This window comes from Acipenser ruthenus, chromosome 14, assembly GCF_902713425.1.
Source record: "Acipenser ruthenus chromosome 14, fAciRut3.2 maternal haplotype, whole genome shotgun sequence".
Lineage (NCBI taxonomy): Eukaryota > Metazoa > Chordata > Actinopteri > Acipenseriformes > Acipenseridae > Acipenser > Acipenser ruthenus.
The window spans coordinates 5,433,736-5,458,578 of record NC_081202.1 but is presented as its reverse complement, the minus strand read 5'-3'; the positions used below and the strand labels follow the sequence as shown (position 1 = coordinate 5,458,578).

The following is a 24,843-nucleotide window of genomic DNA, read 5'->3' as shown; positions in this document are numbered from 1 at the left end:
GAGGTGTGGGTTCCCCTCCACCCACCCCACAGTTTTAAGTGTAGAATACAGTGGAGCTGTGCGATTTCCGACAAGCAAACATTAAGAAAAAAAAAAAAAAAATGATCCAATTACTCCAGATGCCATATCCTTGTGCCCTATTTAATGAAACATATACTTTCACAAAATGAACCATGTCTAACAGTTGTCATTTATCCAATGTAAGCAAGGATCTGCTTTGTGTCTAAACAACACAGCCCAGCCGTCACGCTGCATTTTCAAAGTCAATAGCCCATTGTATCTCTCCTGACCTCTGCCCAGACCACAAACCATGTATAAAAGGGCCTGGACTTGCCAGTATTATGGTTAAACAGCTGGTAGATTTCAACAGTAACTTGGTCTCAGATACATGTAGATTGTTCTAACATTGATGATAACATATGTTGTACAGGTATAGGAGTAGCAGGGCAGCAGTGTGGAGTAGTGGTTAGGGCTCTGGACTCTTGACCGGAGGGTTGTGGGTTCAATCCCCAGTGGGGGACACTGCTGTTGTACCCTTGAGCAAGGTACTTTACCTAGATTGCTCCAGTAAAAACCCAACTGTATAAATGGGTAATTGTATGTAAAATAATGTGAAATAATGTATAATGTGATATCTTGTGACAATTGTAAGTCGCCCTGGATAAGGGCGTCTGCTAAGAAATAAATAATAATAATAATAATAATAATCATTTGTGCTTCAGAAGGTTTTTCTTTATTTTAAATAATCAAATATGACCTGTTCTGAGAAAACCCAGCCCAATGCAGATGAAGGGATTAACTTTTTCACCTGCCTTGTTGACAAGTGATACTAAATTGAACGATCAAATGCCAGCAATCTTGTCAAGTTTTCTCTAGTCATAATATAGTTATTATAGGATGTAATTAGTCACACCTGACTGTGCAGTAGGTCTTCAAGTGATTGCTTAATTGATGCAGGAATCAATTTATCATGATTAACGCTCTTAACGAGAGGAGTCCATTCAGCAAAATGCTCATCCAGTTCCAAAGAACTGACTGATCCCAAAACTGTCTAGCGGGTTCTTAAAATATAAATATTAAGCAGCATCAGAGTCTCTGACCACCTTCCGACGCCTCCTCAAGACACACCCGTTCAGACAGCATCTGTAAACCTCACAACTCTCCACTATACTGGTCTATATGGCACCCAATTGTACCAGTACTTGCATCAGCTTGTACCTGCACTGAACTGCTCCATACCTTACTGTATTCTACTACTGCTCTTAATTATAACTACTTCCTGTATCTTGTACTTGATTTTACTCTTATAATAATGATAGTAACACTTCTCAACAAGCTAGTTCTAAAAACCCAGACTGGGTGCAGAACAAGCAGAATCAAAGCCAAATCACAGATCTTGTTCTTTTAATATACAGTACACATGTAGTTCAGCAGCTTTCACACTGAAGCTATGAAGTTACACGGACACTTTGCACTACTGCTGTGGGGGAAAAAAAAAATTAAACCACAGATCAACAAAAACATGTATTTTTATTATGGATAAGTGTGTGTGTTTATATTGATAATAGTGTGTGGGGGGGGGGGGGGGGGGGGGGGGGGGGGGGGGGGGGAATTGAGCAAATGAGTGAAAGGGTAAAAAAAATCCTGGAGCTGACCTCTTGAAAGTTTTTTGGCTGCCCCACCTCTTTACATTGTGTTTTCTCTTCCGATTTTTAAGATGCCACAAGAAAGCTGTTTATGTTGCCGCTCAATGGCCAGGAAATCCCATGATTGAGTTTCTAGCGAGTAAAAGCTACACACTGTGCACTCCAGCACACAATGACTTACTCGCCCCTGTCTGACTTTCTGAATGACTCACACAGTCCTTTCCCACTTTGGCCAATTTTACAGCCCTCAGTGGTACGTCCGCTATCTATTCCAGGCCCTTCTGATTACTAATTACCCCTGTACTGTGGTTTTACAGATGTTCCCTGCAAATCAAATCCTGATGCATAACAGGAAGAGTCCAGGACCAAAAACTCTCTGTGAATCTACTACATTACAGTGCAATCTAGATGTTAACAGATCCAGGTGTTAGACTTCCGTGTTAGTTTAATAAACAAATCTTCAAAAGGAAAGACTGATGTCTAGTGTACTAGACCTGCAGCAGCTTCAGTCGAGCGCATGCATTAACCCACTACACTCTCCCTTTTAATCCAACGAGAATGTTCCATACCCTGAAGCAATGAGTATGGAACGTTAGCAATTAATGTTTTCCCCTTTAAAGTATGAACCAATATTATTTATTTAACTCTATTACTTTAAAAACTAATAGAAACCGCCAAGAAACAGAAGCTCAAAATGTAATTGCATCAGTTTAGTACAGTGCTGAATATTAGCATTAGACTGGTAATATTACATTTACCACTGTGCATTTTTATCAGTTGGGGAAGCTTTGCTGTTAGGTAGAGATTGTAGAAATGTTAAGGCTGACATTCTGGAGACATGGTGACGTCTAAGTGGCAGTATTTATATTCACTAAGATCCAGAGAAAATAAAAGTTAGGCTGTTCCATGCAATCCTTGGAGAGGAATCGTTCTCATACTGTGCTCAGTGGAGTTGGAATAGACTACTAGTGGCCTTGACAAATACAGAGCAACAAAGATATTTTAGACAGCATTGCATCAATAACAGAATGAACCATGTAACAGTTAGCAGTGCTCGTCCAGTATCCTGTTTTAACTGTTTTAACCTTGTCCTGAAGCCATCAACCATACTGAACACTGTTTACAACCCGTTCAATACCTCTCATAACTATCTCAAGTGCTGTACATAGTGTCTCTAACAATCTGTCAGCATGCAGTCCAGGGTTACAGCAGCTATGTCAAGTTGCACCAGAGAGACACGAGAAACAGCAAGTCATGATTGAATACTGCAACATGCTCAGTGACGCTTTAAGGTTCTTAATAAATGCCTGTCCCTCCAAATCCTCACTTACACATCCCCCAAGGAAAGTGATCATTCAATCAATTCATATTTCATTTTATATAAGAATTGTAATTAAAATAGATTAAGTCCCAATTATTGTATGACCATTGGGGTGTTTTCAAAGGTGTTGCGAATCAGTGTGTAGAAATAAGCTTAATTTTTATATTTTAATAATAACATTACATTGTATAACAGTGTGTGTGTGTGTGTGTGTGTGTGTGTGTGTGTGTGTGTGTTTAAATGCACATTTCTACAGTTTGCAATTGTGTAACCTGTTTCACTTCTAAATGTCTTCGGATGGGTCCTCACTTATTTTCTGTCTCATTGATATGTAACAGATACAAAACAGTTACAAGTGAGAGATGTGTCTATCTGAGACATGGGAACTTGCTGATAAGCCATATATGTTACTAAATGTAGACAACTGTGCTGGGCACCAAGATAAGGAATGACAGGTCAGCCCTAAGGCTGACCACACCCACCAGTGTTGTAAGGGGACCGGGGTTGCTGGTTCAGGGAGCTCCTGAAATCGAGGAACACAGACAACACCAGAGTTCTCAGAGGAGCTCCTTGGACACTCAGTAAATATTTCCTTTATTCTGTAATAGAATATTAACTATACTGATATGTTTATATGGTGTTGCAATTATATGTACCGTGCCTACTATGTTTAATATTAATTGTTAGTAATAAAGTGGTCTGGACTGAACACCATGTGTGATTGTATTACTGCCTAGTCCATGTTTTTTTTTTTTTTTTTTTTAGTTTATCGCTGTTTATCGTACTTGTAACTGTTTTGTATCTGTCACGTATTAATCGGAGACAGAAAGCTGAACTGGACCAATTCTGCAGAGAATAGAACAAATTATCAAATTAATCCAACAAGTGTTTTTCGTTTATATCTAGTTAGATTCAATTATGAATTGCTCATTTAGCGGTTATTTTGTAACATCCTTTTAACCCATGGTTTACAGGTGTGTGAGTTGAATTTGCCTTTTAGGAAGACTTGGCTGGGCTCCAGTATTATGGTACTATCTTTAGCTGCTCAAGCTATTTTTAGAAACATTCCCAATACCAGCAACGCTCTTCACTAGAAATGTTCACAAATTACAAACATAACGTTTCTAAAATCCTCTATTAACACTGTACTCTGCTATGAGCCTAACATTTTCCTTCCTGTCCTTTCCCAAAGTTTCTGCCTGGCTACACAGTTTCAGAAGCTGTATTTACCTACCATGGCCATGCTGTAAACAACATAATCTCCACATTTTTCCTCTCTCCAAAGCAAAACACTGTAGTTCCGAGTCGCCGCCACTCATCCAAGAACAACACTGTGCAAAGAAGGACGTTAACATTAAGAAACTCACCCAGAAAAGACCCTTGCTGTCTGGAGTTTTTGCTTTCACAAACAACCAAGACTGAAAAATACAGAAGCTCTTCACATAAGCCTTCAAATACAACCAAAACCATGCATATGCATACTACTATACACTTATATAATAAATGCTTTGAGAAAACTCCAGCCATGCAGATCAATAATCAATTAATATATAGATTGTACAGTTTTTCAGCCATCTAATTAAAGAGGCAGTGTCCCACATTCATTTTTAAAAAAGCAATAGATTAGCATGTGCCTTTGCTGCCTAACACTGGAAGATTACTTGCCATTCTGTGAACCGCACACATGCTGTACTCCATCTGATATTCTCATTGGTTTATAGGTTCTCAAACTGTTTTTAATACCATATAGTATTCTCTATGCTTACTGTTTTACTCACACTTCCATTTTGACCTGGAGAGTGAAATTCTGTTCAAATGCCTTGTTTCCTGTCATCAACCAACTTAGCTGCTTCCACTAATTATGTGTATGCTTTACAGCCAGTGTTTCTACCCCTAAAAGACATTGCTGAGGTAGTGACCCAGGAAGAGCAAAATGTTACCGACTACCTGCAAGTACGGCATGCAAACTGAGATCTTTCCTTAGTATGTTACAAGATATGTTTTTGGTATTAAAACATACATGTAAAAATGAAAATACACTGCAACACATGCTTCTTTCAAAACAGCACTTGTGAGATGAACGGTACATTGCAAGTAGACAACAGGTAAGATGCATGGAATTCATTTGTTCGCTATAACCCATTTTTATTAAGTCCAGAATGCTCAGCATGCTGCCATGTACAGTAGGGTTAACATAGATTAAGCCGCCAGACACAATTTAACTGCGGTGGCATTTCCCATTGTAGCACAAAAGAATCATATGGCGAGTCAATAAAGAGCCCATCTTTTAACGTATGTTTGAGCTGCAACTCGGTGAGTCATGTTAACAAGAATAGAAACGGATTGGGAGGCAGAATCTAGTTTTGCGGTATAGCTGTGGGGCAGCATAATTAATCCAGGGATACTAAATGTAGAGACAGATGGCAAGTAACACAGTTAATCTATTACTGGTGATGGGGAGAACGGAGTGTTATCTCTTGGCTACAGAGAATTTGTCATAACACAGGATACGGGTGTGCTAAATCAGCCAGACAGCAAAACGAGAGGCATCCTGCTGCTGAAAGGGAAGATTTCATCCTTCTCAAAACCGCTCTCGAAACAAGACAGCTTGCATTCTGCAAAGATCAACCCATTCATTCACATTCATCCCATCAACAGCAAACTGGCTGCAAATGCATTGCGTGCACCCTGGAACAGTAACAGCGCAGTGCCTCGCAGACGTCCCACTTCACGGAAAAGGGCAGATTGTTAACACAATGCTGCTGATTAAGGAGGTTTGATTTCAACAGAATTCGGTACATTACCAAAAGGCAAATCAAGTTAGATGCAGCACACGAGTGTCTGTGTCCACACTGTACTCAATCTGTGCTGCAGTTAGGGCAAGCAACAGCTGGTGGACTCTCATCTCTATCGCAGGAGTTCTTTCTTCTGACAGCTTGTAATAAGACCATGAAGTATGACTTGCAAGAAGAATGCAGGTGCTGCACAGGACTACCATAGAAGAGACTTCCATTTAATATTGATACATTACCGTATAAGGCTCAAGACAATACTGATCCCTGAGTTTGCTTAGTTAGGTAAACTGGCAGAGCTACTATTCAAACTGTAGGTACAATGTCGACAGTTTAAATAGCTTTTACATTAGTTCTTAATTATTATTATTTTTTTATTTTTATTTTTTAATTCCTGAGCTTGTTGTCCTTAAACACTTACTGCTCCACTAGAAGCGAGGGTCATGTCATTTTTGGCTCACAGAGTGATGTATTGGCAAGCAGCTACTTACAATTATAACTTATTTTAGGGAATATCTACAAACTGGACTGCCTAGAATAGTAGGCTAAACTATGGAATAATGTAGTGAACAGACATTTAGGAACTTTATTTTACAATTGAACACCCTTTAACACACTTGGTGGACATTGTTCCTGCTAGGGTTAGGGTTAGGGTTAAAGAAGTGAACTAACAAGCACTGTTAGCGAAATCTCACCATACGCCCAGAGTAGACACATTATAATTACAGTGTGCAACATGCTAACAGCACTAACAGAACAGTTGTGGTCCAGAAATAACAAATAAATGTGCACTATAATGACAGCACACATGGTAAACATCACAACAAAAATACAGGTCTGCCATGCCTTAATAGGATTACTGCAAAACAAACCATACTGTAATTAATGGCTAATTGTCATTTTTCTCCTCCTTCACCACAGGCTAAACTGGGGGTGCTAATAAAGTTCACTTAAGTGTACTCAAGATTAATGCATTTTATAAACAATAACTAAAACTTCACCAACGCCTGGGGTAGTAGCCCGTTAAGTTGTGGAAACTTGATAACCCAATCCGTTTCCATTCCCCCTCCCACTGCTTGGAAGAAGGAACAGCCCCTCACTCAGCACCTCTCTGGATACAGCGCACAGATTCAAAAAGTGGCCTGCCTCTGCAGCGGCTTTGATGTTGCACACATTTCCTTGAGGTAAAAATGAAGCCGTTGTGCTAGCTTAGTTAATGCTGCAAGGTCGTGAACTCTTCTGGAATCAAAAGGTAAATGAGACAACCACTGGGGCTGTTACATAAACAGGAGAGTCTGTTTACTTTATCAGATAAAATACAGTACACCACAACTGAAAGTGGGGTTTAGTCCTCTCCTCCTCTGCCCCCCCCCCCCCCCATTTTACACCTCTGCTCACAGCTCTGTGTCTACCCTCTCTGCTTCTTTTTAAGAACTTGAGTACTTGGCATCAGTGGCTTTTTATATGGTAGAGTATTTAGTAAAATGCTGTCCGCCTATCATTTGTCAGCCACTCCTGCTATGAATGTTTAATACATGAGAGTGACTAACAGGGATTAAGAATGAGCTTTAGGGAAACTGATAGCAATTCATCTGGAATAGATCCTCAACTTAGCAATTGAAAAAAAAAAAAAACCTGGTCTGGGTGGTATGTTTTAATACCTGCCAGGTAGTATGCAAAAGGCTTTTCACATAAATAGGTTTCGCGAAGAGATGATTCATATTTATTGCACCTCAAATATACACTTTCTCCAGACCATTTCACATAAAAGCTTTTGGACTGTTTAGATGTTGATGCATACACACACATGCAGGACCTGTCACAACACTGTCAATAAGAAGCCATTTAGGGAAGCAACTGCCTACAGAGTGGCTATCAGTCCTCTATCAAAGTCTGTCAGATCTGCAGTCTTGCAAATTATAGACTCCCTACGTATAATATTACTCCTTTACGTATAACATTACCCCCTTATGTATATTAGTAGTAGAGAAGTAGGCTTATTATTAATAATAATAATAATAATAATAATAATAATAATAATAATAATAATAATAATAATAATAATAATAATAATAATAATAATATTAGTGCAGTGTTTTTAAAGAGGCAATAATTATAATCTGTAGCTAAGTGTATTAATGAACCCCCTTGTATCACAATTAATCATACTAAAAAAATGATATTTTTGAAGTCCTGTGTGTCTGTACATTATGGATGTGTCCAGGGGATCAAAGGCAGAGCTCCACAAGGTGTAGTTTGCACTTCTTACAGACCTTACTGTCTTCAGCCTCCTTGGTTTTCCCCTGAGGTTCCTTCTTTTCCCGAAAGTCACAGATTGATTTTAAGGACAGCTGGCAAGACATCATTGAGTTGTCTGTCCCTCTCATCTCCAAAGTCCTTTGCAAGTGCGGTTGTGACACAGCAGCCCTGCCAAGACTGGGAATCGGGATTGCGGTGTGAACAGGCTTTGACCCCCCTCCTGGCTGTCTCAGCTTAGAAGCAACCCCAACAACCGGCATGGCCACTTCAAAAATAAATAACTGCGCTTGACAAAACACAAACACAACCGCACAAGGAGGAGAAACAAGAACTCAAACAATCCTCTTCAAGTCTGACAAGGAAAAAATAAAAAAGAAATACATTTTAAAAGAGAAGGAGCAGCAGCAGCAGCCCTTCTCGAATGAGTGTTCAGTGAGTGAGAATGAGAAGCAGTGAGTCTCTTTCCCCCCCTCCACACTCTATCGCACACAGCTCAGTCACGGCTTCACTACAAAACTTAAACACTCCTTTGGGGCGTGAACTTTTTCTTGAAGGTAACTGGCACAAAGCTGTCTGTGATTAGAGAAGTCATAAGTTTGCTTTTTTTTCTTCTTCTTCCCGCTAATAGCATTCCAAAGCCGTGTATGCGCTGAATGAGTTGAAAAACAAGCCTATACTCCAACTGTCAAAACACCGCTGTGAGCCTACAATACTGGAAAGAGACACCTCTTCCAGACCACTGCAATAGCAGCCTGCTCGATGAAAAAAAAAAAAAAGATTCTTACTAAAAATGGGACCTGAGCAGTGGCCAAAGCAAACAGCTGCTGGGAAGGATTTCAGCCCGGAAACAATCCCTTCACTGAAGCCGTTTGTCTGATTCCTGACTATTTTTCACTGCTGACAGCTACTAGGATGAGAAATTCTGCTTCCTTTTCTCCAACCCATCCCTGTCAAAGTGGCTTGAGTCAAGCTCTGTGTAAAGTCAGTGTCTTCTGTTACAGGATGCAGAGCATTTTCAATCACAATACAGGCATTTATATTTAGAGATTACTGCTTCCTAATAAATAACCCCAAACGCTAATTATCTTTCTTTTAACAGAGACATATTTTTGGAATCATCTTGATTGTAGCTATTTTTTACGAGAACTATAATAAAGTTATATACAATTAAATACATTCCTTGTATACAATATAATTAAGCCAAAAATAAAATAAATAAATTTGAATAAATAATTGAATAAAATAAATAATTGAATACAGTTCAGCTGCTGAGAAAACAGCCATTTGTTACAAGTTTACTGGAACTTTCTCATAGCCGAAGCACATTTCAAAGAACATTTTAAAAAGGGGGGAAAAAAATACAACACTAAACATATTTAAGTAATTAACTGAATAAATATGCCACAGTTACACAAAAAGCTAGTGAAAGTTTTATGTGGAAAGAGTACATCTGGTCTGAGTTAAGCAGTGAAATGTGTGAGAGAACACACAACTATTAGCCTACACCACAACAGGAGGATCTTACAATCCGTTTTACTCACTGCACAGTATTACTGGTGTTCATTCATGAAGCTTATAAAAGATGTATGGGCTGCCCAGGTAACAACTAGTGAAAAATCTACTTACAAATTTAATTCGGGTCTGAGTGGAAAATACTGAAGTGTCTTGCCATATATTGACCACTAGGTAGAGTATACCTGGTGAAGAATTGCTGACTGTGCCCCTATTTGGGCTGAGAGCTTGGTTTAATTGCCCTTGTCCTTTGTTTGCTTGTTTGTCAAATATAAAAATAGGCTTGCAACGACATGTTCATCCCACAGAAGCTTTTAAAGACCCAATCTTGTATATCATTCAAAATAGCATGGTGCAGATCACTTCAAAAATAAAAAATATAAAATAAAATCTACAGCAAAGAAATCCCCCCTTATTTTTAGGAAGATAAAACAAGAATTGACAGAAAACAGAATTCACAAAGGCTGTTTTTTGTGTTATATATTATTCTTAAACTTGCATTTCAGACAGAATCATACCGTGGTTGTGGTCAGATCAAACATTCCTGGGTTAATTACAGGCACTACGTTCAGTGAAGAAACTGCAAATAAAGATGAACTCACACAACACAGTAACTGAACAGCATAGCTTCTGAGAAAAAGTCTATGTGTTGTGGCAGTACAGCGATCTGAGAATTATATTCCCTGAATTTGGGGGCTGCATCTTCATTTCTTGTTTTAAAAAGCCCTCGTAAAAGTTTTCTTATTGTACAAGCATAGCAAGGAGTAATTAAGCATAGTAAAGCATAGGCAAGCATTGCAAAGCACAGAGAAGCATGGTAAAGCATACTACATTGTGACAAACTAAATACATAGTATAACCATAGGATAAGCATTGGGACACTGCAAAATTGCCAATTTACTGTAATAACAATATCATATCTTTATTTTTATATAGCGCCTTCAGAGTGCACACCATCACAAAGCGCTTTACAGAGGTAGGCTGTAAACTGTGCATTATATGCAGAGTCACTTAGAATACTGATTTAACATCTCATCTGCAGGGTGGAGCACAAGGAGGTTAAGTGACTTGCTCAGGGTCACACAGTGAGTCAGTCAGTGGCAGAGGTGGAGATTTGAACCAGTGACATTCTGGTTACAAGCCCTGGACTTAACCACTGGACCACACTGCCTCCTAAACATGTATAAGGGAAATGATACTTCACGAAAATATGTAAAGATAATTAAAAATGTAAAAAATAAATTAAAATGTTAAAATACATTTCACCACCAGGTGGCTCTTCTGGATGTTCAACCAGTAAGTAAAAATCTAATTTGAACCACTAATAAACATCTTTGAAGGGTTTTCCTTACACTTTCCATGTTTTGCAATCACTTTTTTTAACATCATGTAATCAAAGAAAGTACAAAATGATAATCACAAAAAAATGTCTCTTAAGCCATAATAGTAGTACAGTATGTCATGTTAGATTTTTCAATTTGTGTCAGTTTTTCATTAAGTATATGGAAAACTACAAATCGGTAGTATGCAATTCAATATGTTAACGTAACATTATTCGGCAGGTTTCATTCAACATTATGAAGCAAAATGAGTTCCACCTATAGGGTGATGCAACACTTTTAGCCATAGCTGTAGTTCTCCCAAGGTCTCCATGTCAGAACAACATCCGGAACAGAGTGCTGTGATGACAGTCACACACCTGGCCACGCTGATCAGCAATCAAAGATTTGTTTGCCGTTTTTTTCTCTTAACTTCAGAATAGTTCACTGAAACTAAAAAAATAAATCATAATAAAAAAAAAGAAAAATACCACCAACCCTAAAGTCTGCTGATTCACGAATTCCAAACAATTCAAATATTTTTTTCTGCCACACTGACACACATTTAACACCAGCAAAAATGTTTAAAAAAACATTTACATCAGCTTCTTTGTCGTGGTGGAAAACTGTATGTTTAGAGTTGGTCGCTGAAATTGTTAATAAGGATGGAAGGGATAAAGTTATATATCAAATTAAGACTTCCTTGAGTAGTATAATGGTTTACAGCCATGTCGTTTACACAGTCTTAATTATGTGTCATTTTCACTATTTACTTTCATTACCTTCTGTTGTCTGACAATGCAGGGCTTTTTGTTTTATAACTCAATGGCACGCTCACTTTGAATAAACTTAAATACAAATTACAAACTGTCACTTAAGAATAGGAAGAGAAGGTGCATCCTGGCTCTGAGTAGGAAATCCTTTTGCTCATCTCCGCGGAACTTCATTCATGTCATGTGCTGGTTGTTAGCGTATACAACTGAATTTAAAGTACCGGTAGTACCTGATACATTTTAACCCTGGAACCCTGTAAAGGATTTGTTTGTTTTGTTTTACAAGTGAAAAACAGAGTACTGTACTATTGCTGGAATAGGTTCAAATAAAAACGTAAATGTGTTGCAAGCCAATTCAGGTCTTGGAGATGAAGAGATATGACTTGGTCTATATGCAGTACCATACTGCAGATCCGATAATTACATTAGACAACAGCATAGTATGCAAACCTAGTTTGGGAAATTCAAACGTAGTTATCACATTTTATGAGAAGATTTTCGTGAAGTTGGTCAGTGAAATAAAATTAGCACTGTACAGCCAATTAGACCAGAAGATTCAAAGGGAAAGATAAGAGGCTGATTCAGTATTCTGACCACGAAGGTCTATTCAAACCCTCAGGAGGTCACCTTACAATCTGAGAAGGAAGTGTTTCATCTCTCTCATTTATTTTCATAGAACAGGCTAATATTATTATTTATTTCTTAGCAGAAATTATTTCATAGCTGGTCCGCTGCATCCCTTGAAATGCATCAACACAGCTGTGGGAGGAACATGCATTTCAAGTGCTCTGTCTCTGCCCACTTCCTTCGTATACAATATTGTAACCTTACAGATGTGGGTCTCTTTGCCAGTGGTAAAAACATCACAAAAGTCCTGCAGGCAGAAACTAATGAACAAGGAGGCACCTGGTTACTTTCTCAGTAAAGCTATCCTTAAAGATCTACCTGGACAGGAGCACAAGACACACAGCATGTGCTGCGTACCGTACCGCAGATTTACTTCGCTATGATTTGAGGTTTCATAATCAACCACATTATTTCTGTCATAGGGGCCCTACACTTTACAGTACTGTATTTAACTGATTTTGGCATGTTTTCATCTAGCCAGGAGTGCTTACATTACAGATGCAATTAATGCAAGAGATTGAAAAAATAAATTGAAAAAAAAGATTGTCACAATTCACAAGTGTTTTGATACACGTGGAACAGAATTAAAAACTATTTTGTAGTACCCTGCTGTCCCTGAATAAAGAAATTAGTTAATCTACAATATAAAACTACTTTTTTTATCTTCTTGGCATTCCTTATTACTCATCAGATTTCAGAAGCAAAGCAAATCTGGGCCATGTCAATACTTAGAAAGATTAAACTGATTTAAACTGCTTCCATGCTTCGTTTACTGTGGTATACCACCATAAAAACACAACAAAGTGTGGGGAAAGCATAGTGTAAAGATGGTCATGCACAGATTAGCATGTAAATCACAGGTCAGTGTGGTATTTATAGCATAATATAAAAAAACACATAAGCTGCAAAGCAATACTGGTAAATGTACTGTATATACCCCTGGCCAAAATGCAATGCATTCTGTAACCTGCCCAAATTTAAAACATAGCAGACATGGTATATGTTAAGCACTTACCAAGTTCCTAATTTGTATCCTTTTTTAATCTTCAGACAAGTTACTCAAGTAAACTCTCTAATTGCTACCAGATAATCTTCTGCAACAATAACTGGCATTATGTCTTGATTGGACAGTGTCTTGTTTGCTGTGGACAGTACTTCCTGCACTTCCTGGGCTGCCACCTCTATTGTCCATCAAGTAAGTGCTGGCCGCTGGATAGTTTGTCACTGCGCTGGATCTGTGTGGGCATCTTCATGGCCAAAGTCCTAAAAACATTCAGACAGCAGAACACCCTGCAATTCATGTGTTTCTATTTAAACAAATTAAAAAAGGAATTCAAGTTTTGCAGCATGTCTGCCTGTTTTATGCAATGATTCCAACTTTCCATACTTGTGTTCACTTTAGTAACAGTATTAATTGTGCCACTTTTATTGAGCTGGTCCTTAACTTGTAAATATTTCAAACACATGGCAATAGATGCACTGCATAATTTTAGTGCCATTGCAATAGGAATAGAATACAAGCTTCCCCACATCTAGACAGTGTGAGGAAGCTAGAAAAGATGCTCGGATATATTGTGAAAAGTGTTGAATTTAAATCAAGGGAAGTAATGTTAAAACTTTACAATGCATTAGTAAGACCTCATCTAGAATATTGTGTTCAGTTCTAGTCACCTTGTTACAAAAAGGATATTGCTGCTCTAGAAAGAGTGCAAAGAAGAGCGACCAAAATTATCCCGGGTTTAAAAGGCATGTCGTATGCAGACAGGCTAAAATAATTTAATCTATTTAGTCTTGAACAAAGAAGACTACGCGGTGATCTGATTCAAGCATTCACAATTCTAGAAGGTATTGACAATGTCGACCCATGGGACTTTTTTGACCTGAAAAAAGAAACAAGGACCAGGGGTCACAAATGGAGATTAGATAAAGGGGCATTCAGAACAAAAAATAGGAGGCACTTTTTTACACAGAGAATTATGAGGATCTGGAACCAACTCCCGAGTAATGTTGTTAAAGCTGACACCCTGGGATCCTTCAAGAAGCTGCTTGATGAGATTCTGGGATCAATAAGCTACTAACAACCAAAACGAGCAAGATGGGCCGAATGGCCTCCTCTTGTTTGTAAACTTTCTTTTGTTCTTATGTTCTTATTATGTTCTTAAGTAACCTTTACCAGAAGAAAGAGGGGCCAGTGAAACTAGAGTGATGTATAAACAGGTTATTCCAACTAAATACTTCTACCAGCAATTCAGATACTGTGATTACTCAGCTTTATTAGCCTGGCTTAATCAATAATTACAGTCACACAGACAGCCAGCTCATCTAAATGGGTGTTTAGCAGATCTTTGTTTGTTAAGCCAGAATTCAGTAGGGAAGGGTATTGTGTTCCAGTGCAGTGGCACCAGGTGACCTTGGCTGGCTATATCAGTATTGTGGGAATGCCACATCCACCTGTAATTATTAAAGCCTGAAAAGGACAATGGTGATCTAGGTACACACACAGGTTACACAGGCAGTGACCATCTGTACAGGTCAATGTAAGAATGGAGCAAATATCTCAAAAGGCACAGTTTGCAAAATCCGTAGACAAACAAGCAACTGCTATTTCATTCCATAATCCATTATACTCTCTATATATTATACAGTGTATGTTTACAGAATAATTTGGGGTCGAATACGGATTTACTGTGGCCAGAGCATTTAAAAAAAAGAAAAGAAAAAAGCAGAAAAACGAAAAAGCTCAGTAATAACCAATAACTGTGAAGCCTGCGTAATGACCTGTGCTACCACCACCACACATACAAGCAAACCGTGTTAAAAAAAACAATAAGCCATATGGCGAGTCAGATTGCTGGTGGTTAGGTTACAACGTCTGAATTTCAAAACCTCTTTCAACTCAATTTCAGTGTTTCACAATACCCTGAAGCAGAAATCCAATTCAATTGTTTATTAATTTATTTTTAATACGGGGATAACAACATCACATTTTTAGCCCCAAAAACCAGGTTAGTTCACATTAAGATGAATTCACTTGAATCTAAAAACACCCAACCCATGATCCATTGTTTCCTCATTTATCTCTGCATATTTGATTATGAAATCAATGTCTGACCTTTCGGTATAACTACTGAATATATGGCGCTATGAACTCCATCATGGTTAGAACATCCACTGCAGACAGTCCTATATAGTAGGTGCATTAAAACAGAATAACTAAAGTGGAGCGGATTTAGATTCTGATTAAACCCAAGTTATTTGTCTGTATTATCATCTAATGCAGACAAAGACAAAGTCAAGTATTGGTGAACATATATTATTATCTTAAGCAATGGCTAAACATACATTATCTTAAGCAGTACCCAGGTCATGCTTTTTTGACAAAGGTATTACAGAGGGATTTCCATTGAAAGGGTAGAATCGAAGCTGGTACTGGCGCCAAAAGGGATTCGGAAGGCATGCCTTCCATGTCAGGAACGCACTTTCTGTTTATACTCTGGTCTGAAAGCAGGGCTTCCAGCTTATCTGAAAAGACATGTTGAAAGTTTAATTGTATTTGTTTTTGGTCTCTAAGAGCACCGAAGATGGTACACCCAGTTTTAATTTTTTGTTTTTTTAAAGATACACTTCCAAGTTCTGAGTTTGTTCTTAAAAATATTAAACAGGATTTCAATCGATTTACAATCTGCTAATCCCTGTAATCACAGGATCATGGCAGTTCATTACAGTAGGTACTGTATAATAAAGAATTTAGCTCCTGAGTGGCGCATCCAGTAAAGGCGCTCCGCACGGAGTGCAGGATGTGCCCTATTGCCTGGAGATAGCAGGTTCAAATCCAGGCTATGTCACAGCCGACCGTGACCGGGAGTTCCTAGGGGGCGGCGCACAATTGGCCGAGCGCTGCCCGGGTAGGGAGGGCTTAGGTCGGCAGGGGAATCCACGGTTCACCGCGCATCAGCGACCCCTGTGGCCGATAGGGCGCCTGTGGTTCTGCAGTGGAGCCGCCAAATCTGTGTTGTCCTCCGGCACTATAGGTCTGGTGGCATTGCTGTGGATCTGCAGTGCGAAAAATGATGGCTTGGCAGGAGCATGTTTCAGAGGACGCGTGTTCCAGCCTCCGTTTCTCGAGTCGGTGGGGGGGTTGCGAGAGGTGAGCCGAGGATACAGATAATAATTGGGCATGCTAAATTGGGGAGAAAACCGGGGTAAAAAATTGGCGACGACTAAATTAAAAAAAAAAAAAAAAAAATTTAAATGTATTTATAAACTAAGATGATGTTGTGAAAACTGTCCAACATTTGTTTAACAACTACTGTATTGGTGTGGTTAAACAAGCATGAATTCCTGCTGACACAAATTGTTTGGGTGATTATGTAGTTTTGAGATCAATCTTTTCACGGTCTTAACAGATTTTGTTTCTGTTCGCTAACCTCTTGAAACACAGTGTGCATATGAAGTGTAGGGCTTATTAAACCTAACCACTTCACACAGCTCTATTTGTAAGGGGCAGCAATAACAATGTCCTCTTGTGTATTAGCAAAATTTATGTATATTTTGGCTGACACGTGTTATTATTTAATATCTTTAATGTTTTCCTTTCCCATGTTTGGCACAGGGTCCAGTTTTGTTTACATAGTCAGCACAATACATTTTCAGCAACCCTAATAGTGTGGAATGTGGTCCTTCCCCTTCTGTTAATCCACTTCAAATGTACATACACAATGAGCCTTGTAAAGGTGCTAAGTATACAGTACAAGAACCAGCACCAGCCCCCCCCCCCTCCCCATGGATCATGCCATGGTCATCACCACCAGTACCAGTCACATGTTAATTCAAAGTCCATGACATGGAGCCTACAGAAGAACCATGTCACAGCATTTGGAGCCCAGCGACTCAAAAACTGGAATACAAATTGATTAAGTTGAAATATTTAAAAATGGAAAAGTGACAATTCTATTAAACCTCAATGTCACCCCCCATTTCCGCTCCACTTCACTTGAGATTATTAAAGCCCCCCCCTTTCACCTGCTACTGTACATACTGTAATAGGACTTTTCATTCACAGGGCTTCCCTGGAAAAGTATTAACCGCAGAGCAACACCACGTACCGGAGAATGGGCTACAAAATTCTAATTGTAAAGCATTTAAAACAGGTACTGTATGATTTCAGTATGAGAGAAACCGACCCAAGAACCTCTCAGAATCACTACAAACTCCATAAAATACATGGAAGAAAAATGTTGGTCATACTTATTGGCCATGTTTCCTGTCTTTTGATTACAGGTTTCATTTTTTGTAGTTAAGGTTTATCCAAAGTAGCATCAGCATGAAGTGGCCGAACGACTTTTCAGCCACCCTGTATTATTTATTTCTTAGCAGATTATTATTATTTATTTCTTAGCAGACACCCTTATCCAGGGTGACTTACAATTGTTACAAGATATCACATTATACATTATTTCACATTATACAGATATTACATTATTTTACATACAATTTCCCATTTTTACAGTTGGGTTTTTACTGGAGCAATCTAGGTAAAGTACCTTGCTCAAGGGTACAACAGCAGTGTCCCCCACTGGGGATTGAACCCACAACCCTCCGGTCAAGAGTCTAGAGCCCTAACCACTACTCCACACTGCTGCCCCTGTAATCATTTTGATTACCAAACCATGTCTAAACGACCTTCCTTGTGCACGTGGAATTGATGGGTGTTTAAAATGGCAGTTCACCCAGTTTTAGATGATGTTTAAAGTAACACTGAGTTGGTGGTGAGTTTTTTCACATCAGAGTCTAGTCTAGTAGTTAATAAGACAATTGTTTCACATTGTTTAAACTCATACAGTATCAGCCGTCATCTGCAAATGATTTTGTCTGTATGTATTTTTTTTGGTCTCCAGCGTTTCTTGGTGAATGTCTCAATTGTTAAACATTCTGTTGCAATTACTGAATTTTTGAATAACGCAAAGCAGCACACTTGGACACCAGCTGATAATTGTTTTTTAACTATTCAGAACTTCAAATGCTCACTCATAAATTCAAATATGAAAATAGCAGGGCCCTACTCTGAACAATAATGTAACGGCTCCTTCCTGAAATGAAGTTTTTTTTTTTTTTTCTTATTTATTTATTTTTTTGTATTTTTATAATTTAAAATCAGGCTAATTAAAACTGGGCGCTCATAGACATTCAACCAAAAAAAAAGCACACAGGCTTTGCTGATCATCATCTGAGTAAAACAACTGAGTAAAAACAGTTTACTCCCCTCTCCAACAATCCCCTTCAGCTTGAGAAATACTATCAGTCATTCCAAAAGTACTTTAAACTTCTTCAAATGCCCTTTTCAACTTCCTTCCCAAGCCCATGTATTTTTTTTTTTATGTAAACCGTTATATTTTAGTTTTAGGACATTGCAGTTCAAGCCAAAATACTTTATAAAATCAGTATTGTTTTCCTTTACTGCACCTATTGAAGCGTATACTACTGTATAAGCATGTATAAAGATTTTAATAAAAAACATAGTATAACAATAATTAAATAAAATAAGACAAATAAAACATGTCATGTAGAATATATCATTTGAAGGTCAATTTTGCTGCCTTTAAAATTAATGCTCTATTTTTGAACATTTTGCCTTAAGAAACGGCTACAGTAGATCCCATTTGTTATGGGGCCACCACCACAATGTGCTGTATAAGTGTCTAATAGTCTCAAAACTTGACAACCCAGGACAAAAAATAAAGTCTAGGCTTATCTGAACATAGTAGCATTCTTTTAAGAGCCACATATTAGTGGCATGTGCTAATGGTATACTAAAACCAGTCATAAATTATCCAACTCAACCTTTGATCAATTAATTACATAATGATTGATACCATCAATCCATCAATAAATTGGCAAACACCACTACCAAATTATACATTAGTCTAAACAGTATGGAAAGATATTTTGGTTTCAGTAGGCTTCCAGAACACACATATTTGACTGGGGAATAACACCTCAAATTGAAAAAAAAAAGAAAAATCAAAATTAAAATACTTTTCTTATTTTTGGCAAAACACACCTAATATAAACAGGAAAGTGAAACAAAGGGCAAGGCCTATTTGCGTTACGGCCAACAATATCCAATTCTGTTCCACTAGCTCCCAGCCAAAACATAATAGTTTAAGCACGGAGACCCATGCAAAAACTCTATTTGTTTAACTCTTGAATTAAGATGAACATGCTATGGTTATATAAGGTGTTACACATTTTAAATATTGCCTTGTTATATCTGGTCGAGGAACAACTCCATCTCCTGAATGCCCTCCACAGTTGTGCTACACTTGGCAGGATAACAGAAACTCACCGATGCCAGCACAACTAGCTTGTCACAAATGTCCATGTCCCCAGTGTTATTTTAATGTTCTAATATCCAGTCACAGCTGCGCTGTCAGGCCTAACTGCCTGGGATTAGCACTAAGAGGCCAGGCTTCATGGTTACTAAATTACAAAATGACCTTGGGTGTCGATCTAATCTTACTTTGGTGTGTGTTTGTTGTTGGGTATATGTGCTGTGCAAAAGTCTTAGACAAGTTGTATTTTTCTGCTCTGGTGCATTATGAGCATCAACTACTTACTCAAAGCTTCCACTAGGGTTTCTATTATTATAACAACCTTGACTTGCATAAAGAAGGAAAAACATTGAGTGAAATAGCTCACATCACTCGGTTTTCAAGTTGTGGTATCCGAAGCATAATCAACAAGTACAGAGAAACATCATCTGTAATTGACAAACCCAGGACTGGAAGCCCTAAAAAGCTTTCTAACAAGGATGAGCAATACTTGAAGATAATATCCTTAAGGAATAGAAAGACGATACATGTTGAATTGACAACAGAACTTGCAGAAGGCACAGGTGTTGTTGTCCATCCATCAACAGTCCAAAGCACCTTTGACCACTGTTCTATAGTCCAATTTCTGTTCTTGTGCATATTTTAGCCTTTTAGTCTTAACAGAGGTATTCTTACTGCAACACATCCTTTAAGTCCTGATTTCAGGAGTGTCCTTCATACTGTTGATTTGATGCAGCATGTCTAAGACTTTTGCACAGCAGTGTATAGGTGATGCCTAGAATATTAATCGAGATTTAAAACAACCTCATAGTACTAGCACACAGCAGCCTCTTGCTATGGATAATTCTCATTGCTGAAGCAATTGCACTGAAACTAGCATTTTTCTGGGTTTTCTTTTTCGTAATGCAGCCTTTATTCCGTCATTTGAGAGTAGTGCTGCTTTGTAAAGTCACTTTTATGAGCCCGTTGCAGATATGCCTGTATGTACAGCATCAGCATCATTGATAAGAGCAAGGGTTAAATAAACCAGTATTATCAGAATGGGTGCTACATGTATGCCTGCAAATTTGTGGTCACAGTTTCAGGTTAAGTTTCAGAAGATTTTAATATCACCATTTTAAAGTTGTTGTTTTTTTTTTTTTTGTACAAATACATGTATACTGCATTCTCACTGCTATGACAACACAAGTGGCAAGGTTCTGAGAGATAAGACCAACGTACTTTTCCTCCCTTTTTGCACTTACAAATAAAACTACATGCATGCTTGAAAAAACAGAACCCCATGAAACCAACAATAATAGGATATAAGAATAAGAGCAGTTTGATGTTACTAGTTTTCAAGTCTGCAGCGCTGAAAGAGTTAAGTAAAGCTATTGCTGTAATCCTCAATGCAACTTTTGAAAACAAAAATGGTAAGTTGTCTTTATGCCTTTTTAATTGAATATTAACTCAACTGACATGTTAACAATATGCTTGCCATTATGCTAAGAATCTGGTTAATTTAAACACTATGATTTCCATATTTTCTACCATGTGCCTCTCATCTGCCACATATTTATTTATGGGGCACATGTAATAACTGAAGGATACAGATGAAGAATGGTGTACAATTTATTTTCCCCAAACATAAGCAATATGGTTGTTGTTTAACAGAGATAATTTATGATACAGAGCCCAGGGGGAAACTATTGCATCCTTAATCCTTAACAGCAAGTAGGATGATGTGTTTCCTGAAGCGAGTATTTGTTCAGACATTGTAAATAAAACAATGCTTTCCAGTATTTGCATTACACATCAAATATTCCTCAGGACAGCCATTGTACTGTCAGTCATGCTTGCTTGCTTCCTAAGACAAAACAAACATATTGTAGCGATCTCGTTTAACACTGGCAGGTGCATCCCACAGGGCGAGGCAATCCACACACAGGCAGAGGGCGGGCACGAACCCGGGACCTCTCGCACTAAAGCATAGCACCGATACCGCTGTACAAAAGAGCTGTCTTCTTTGCAAGGAGCGTAAATCAGGCTTATGTGTCTGTGTGTGATTACGTCACCTACCAGCCCTACTGCTGCCTCCCCCCGTGCACGCTACAATATATTTGGTATACAAACATTCCGACTAGTGCCTTCATCAGTGTATCTAGCAGAAACACTTGACTTAATTTCTTAACCTTTCTTTCCCTGACTTAATTTTTTACCTTTAACTCATGACAAGACACCTGTCATTATACTCCCTTCAGTGACTCTGCAAAGACTTGACAAAGCATGTCTGTCTCTGATATCCTGACAAGCCCTCCGCCACTTATTGCACACCATATAATGTTATTTATTCTAGTATTTATTACAAAATGCTTCATTTTCCATGTATTTCCTCCATCATAGCATCATCTTCTTCAGACATGGGCTGGCTGCCTGCTGTATGTATTGCAGTTGTGGTTTCTGGACACTTTCTAATGTTATGAACAGCATGGTGTGGCACTCATCTATTGTTCTGTATATACAGACAAAAACAGGGCTGTTAATAAGCAAGTGGAAAGATGCAAATATGTGACTACAATAATATCAGGAAAATGTTACAGGTATTGTAGGTGAATGCATTTATAAATGGTAATTACATGAAACATTATATAATATATACTGTATATAATATATTATATGTATTTGACCTTTGTATAATGTGTGAATGCAACTATAACTGATGGCCGATGAGTTATACAAACAGGCTTGACTCTGCAGACCAAAAGATGCCATTAGGTTTTACCTTCGGAATCAAATGTAAGCAACTTTTTAAAAGGGAAAGTTTTGTAGTTTTTGTTTTGTTTTGTTTTGTTTTTTTAACCACAGCATACAAAGTGTTTACACATCTCCAGCTGTAGGGAAGTTCAACTGTAGCTAGACAACAGTGCACCACAGACTGTTCCAACAAAGCAGACACTCGCTATTAAAATATGATTTAGTTCAACATGTGGCAGCAAGCTTTTCCAAATGTCAAAAAGGCAAAAAGAGGGGCTACCATTCAGTTCCTAACAATGGCTGATTATTCTTTAAATAAACATCCACCATCAGCTTTTTAGCAAGGCTTGCATTGCAGATAGACATATCTGTCATGTACTTAATTAATTTTCTTCAAATGGCATGATTTTTTATCCTCCAAATAAACCAGTCATTCCAGAAAAGAACAACCAGGTGCCAGAGTCCAGAGACCAGTCAGAAAAGTGGTTCAAACATGAGTTCTGGGTAATTTGGATAATTCTCTCAAGAGCTTCAGTCTGCAGATCATGAGTGAGTAGCAATAAAATGATATCATAGAACTTATGACTGGTATTGCACTAGAAACCCTTTTAGCTTTGCCATTATTCCAGGTGCAATAAATTGTTTATCATCATCTACTACTTATGTGGTACCCTTCTTGAGAGGGTGACAGTATTAAAACGCTATTAGTGGGATGGGACAGTTCACCTTTCACCAAACTCATGAGAGAGCATTCCAAACTAAAGCATTAGTGTGATTTATACAGAAATAAAACTGTATCCATTTTCATACGTGCTGCTCTGAATCTTCCTGCACTGTGTCTTTGGTTTGCTATGACATCACAACCTCTGCAACAATGCTGCGGCTTTCCTGTTATAACACAAAGGGCCTTTTACTAAAATGACATCATTTTTTGTTTGTCATCTCTCCACGGTAAGTTTTTGGAGAGTTCTTGAGTGGTGGTACTACAACTGTTAAAACTCTAGCCACCAAGCAGTGAAGAAAAGTCTTGTTAGTTGGCAGAAAATACCAAACAGAGGCCAATCAGAGATTTAACTTCATTACCATCTTAACCTATTTGTGTTATGGTTACAATCCTGGGTTTTACAACAGTGACCTTCTCTGTCAGTAAACGTTTGCATGGGCACATGACATTAGTGGCTACCAACCTGTTACGTCATCAAGTACCTTGGGGCCATGTAGCAGGGCGATTGCCCTGCATATGTGTATTTAGTGTTGATATCATGTGTATTTAGTGTCGATATCACAGGGCAGCAGTGTGGAGTAGTGGTTAGGGCTCTGGACTCTTGACCGGAGGGTTGTGGGTTCAATCCCCAGTGGGGGACACTGCTGTTGTACCCTTGAGCAAGGTACTTTACCTAGATTGCTCCAGTAAAAACCCAACTGTATAAATGGGTAATTGTATGTAAAAATAATGTGATATCTGTATAATGTGAAATCTTGTAACAATTGTAAGTCGCCCTGGATAAGGGTGTCTGCTAAGAAATAAATAATAATAATAATTTGTATGGGGAAATGGGTTTATTTTGTGTCGTTTTGGGAGTTGATTTGTTTGATTGAATTATTGTTTACAGACGGACGCTCGATTGAGACTTGCTGCCTGCTAGGCTTGGTTGAGGGGAAGGGCAGCAGGTGATTGGCTGGGCTGGACCTCAATCAGCAGGTGGGCGGGTCTTGATCGAGTGTCCGTCAGGTTAAAAACATCCGCGGGAGATGGCTCAGGGCTGCTGCAAGGCCTGCCGTTTTCACGGCACCTTTGATTTATAGTTTGTGGTATTGTGTTTTATTTTGCACTTTTTGAACAGCTTGATGTACTAGTCCTCTGTGCGTTACCATCGCTGGTAACGTCACATGACCACCTTTATTTTACTTTCGTTTTCTGTTTGTTTGTGAATAAAACCTGCGCGCCTGTGCCGGCGTTTTCAACAACACCACGTCTGTCTCTCTGTATGCTTGAACAGCGGCTACCCACACGCGTGACATGAGGAAGACCTTGTCACAGGCCAATACAATAGGGATACCCAGACAAGAGATCCGAGCAAAAAGAATTCCCAATCGTGTCCAGTGATGTAACTCTGAATATTTCGCCTTCGAATTCTGTTCTAGACAGTTGTGCCGCATCATATCTCTATACCCTGTAGACCCCCAGATACCAGAGATTGGTGTGACACACGCAGCATGTGTGCTGTGCTGTGGAACACTGTTGTTAAGGATTCTAACCACACCCCCAGGCTCCATCACACAGTCAAGCTGCAGAGTGATGCCAAGGGGTTTAACCCTAACTGAAACACATGTCATAAAAAAAGACAACCCTGAGGTGTACAGCGAGTCAAGTTAAACTGCAAGTCTATCATTGTGTGGGTCTGTTGTCTGGCCCATTTTGCTGGGCTGATTTTATTAATACCACAGTTACAAAGATGTGCATCACATACCTTGAACCATTTATCACGGATAGGGTTTCGGAATCAGGAACAGGCAACACAGTGATGAA

General features: G+C 38.6%; 1 protein-coding gene across 11 annotated transcripts in view; it reads right to left on the bottom strand.

The window, feature by feature from the left end:
* The window catches only part of LOC117419969 (neuron navigator 3), a 260,529-nt gene that overhangs the window by 137,174 nt on the left and 98,512 nt on the right, over positions 1-24,843 (bottom strand). For 7 of the 11 annotated variants that reach the window (XM_034926198.2, XM_058985645.1, XM_034926199.2 and 4 more), the window contains exon 1: positions 8,033-8,735. The exons of 1 other annotated variant lie outside the window; for it this stretch is intronic. In XM_034926198.2, the coding sequence (XP_034782089.2) occupies positions 8,033-8,278 (246 nt within the window). In that variant the 5' untranslated portion in view covers positions 8,279-8,735. Of the gene's footprint in view, positions 1-8,032; positions 8,737-24,843 lie in introns of those variants that run through there. 3 more of the 11 variants (XM_034926201.2, XM_034926202.2, XM_034926203.2) reach the window with 2 other exon arrangements.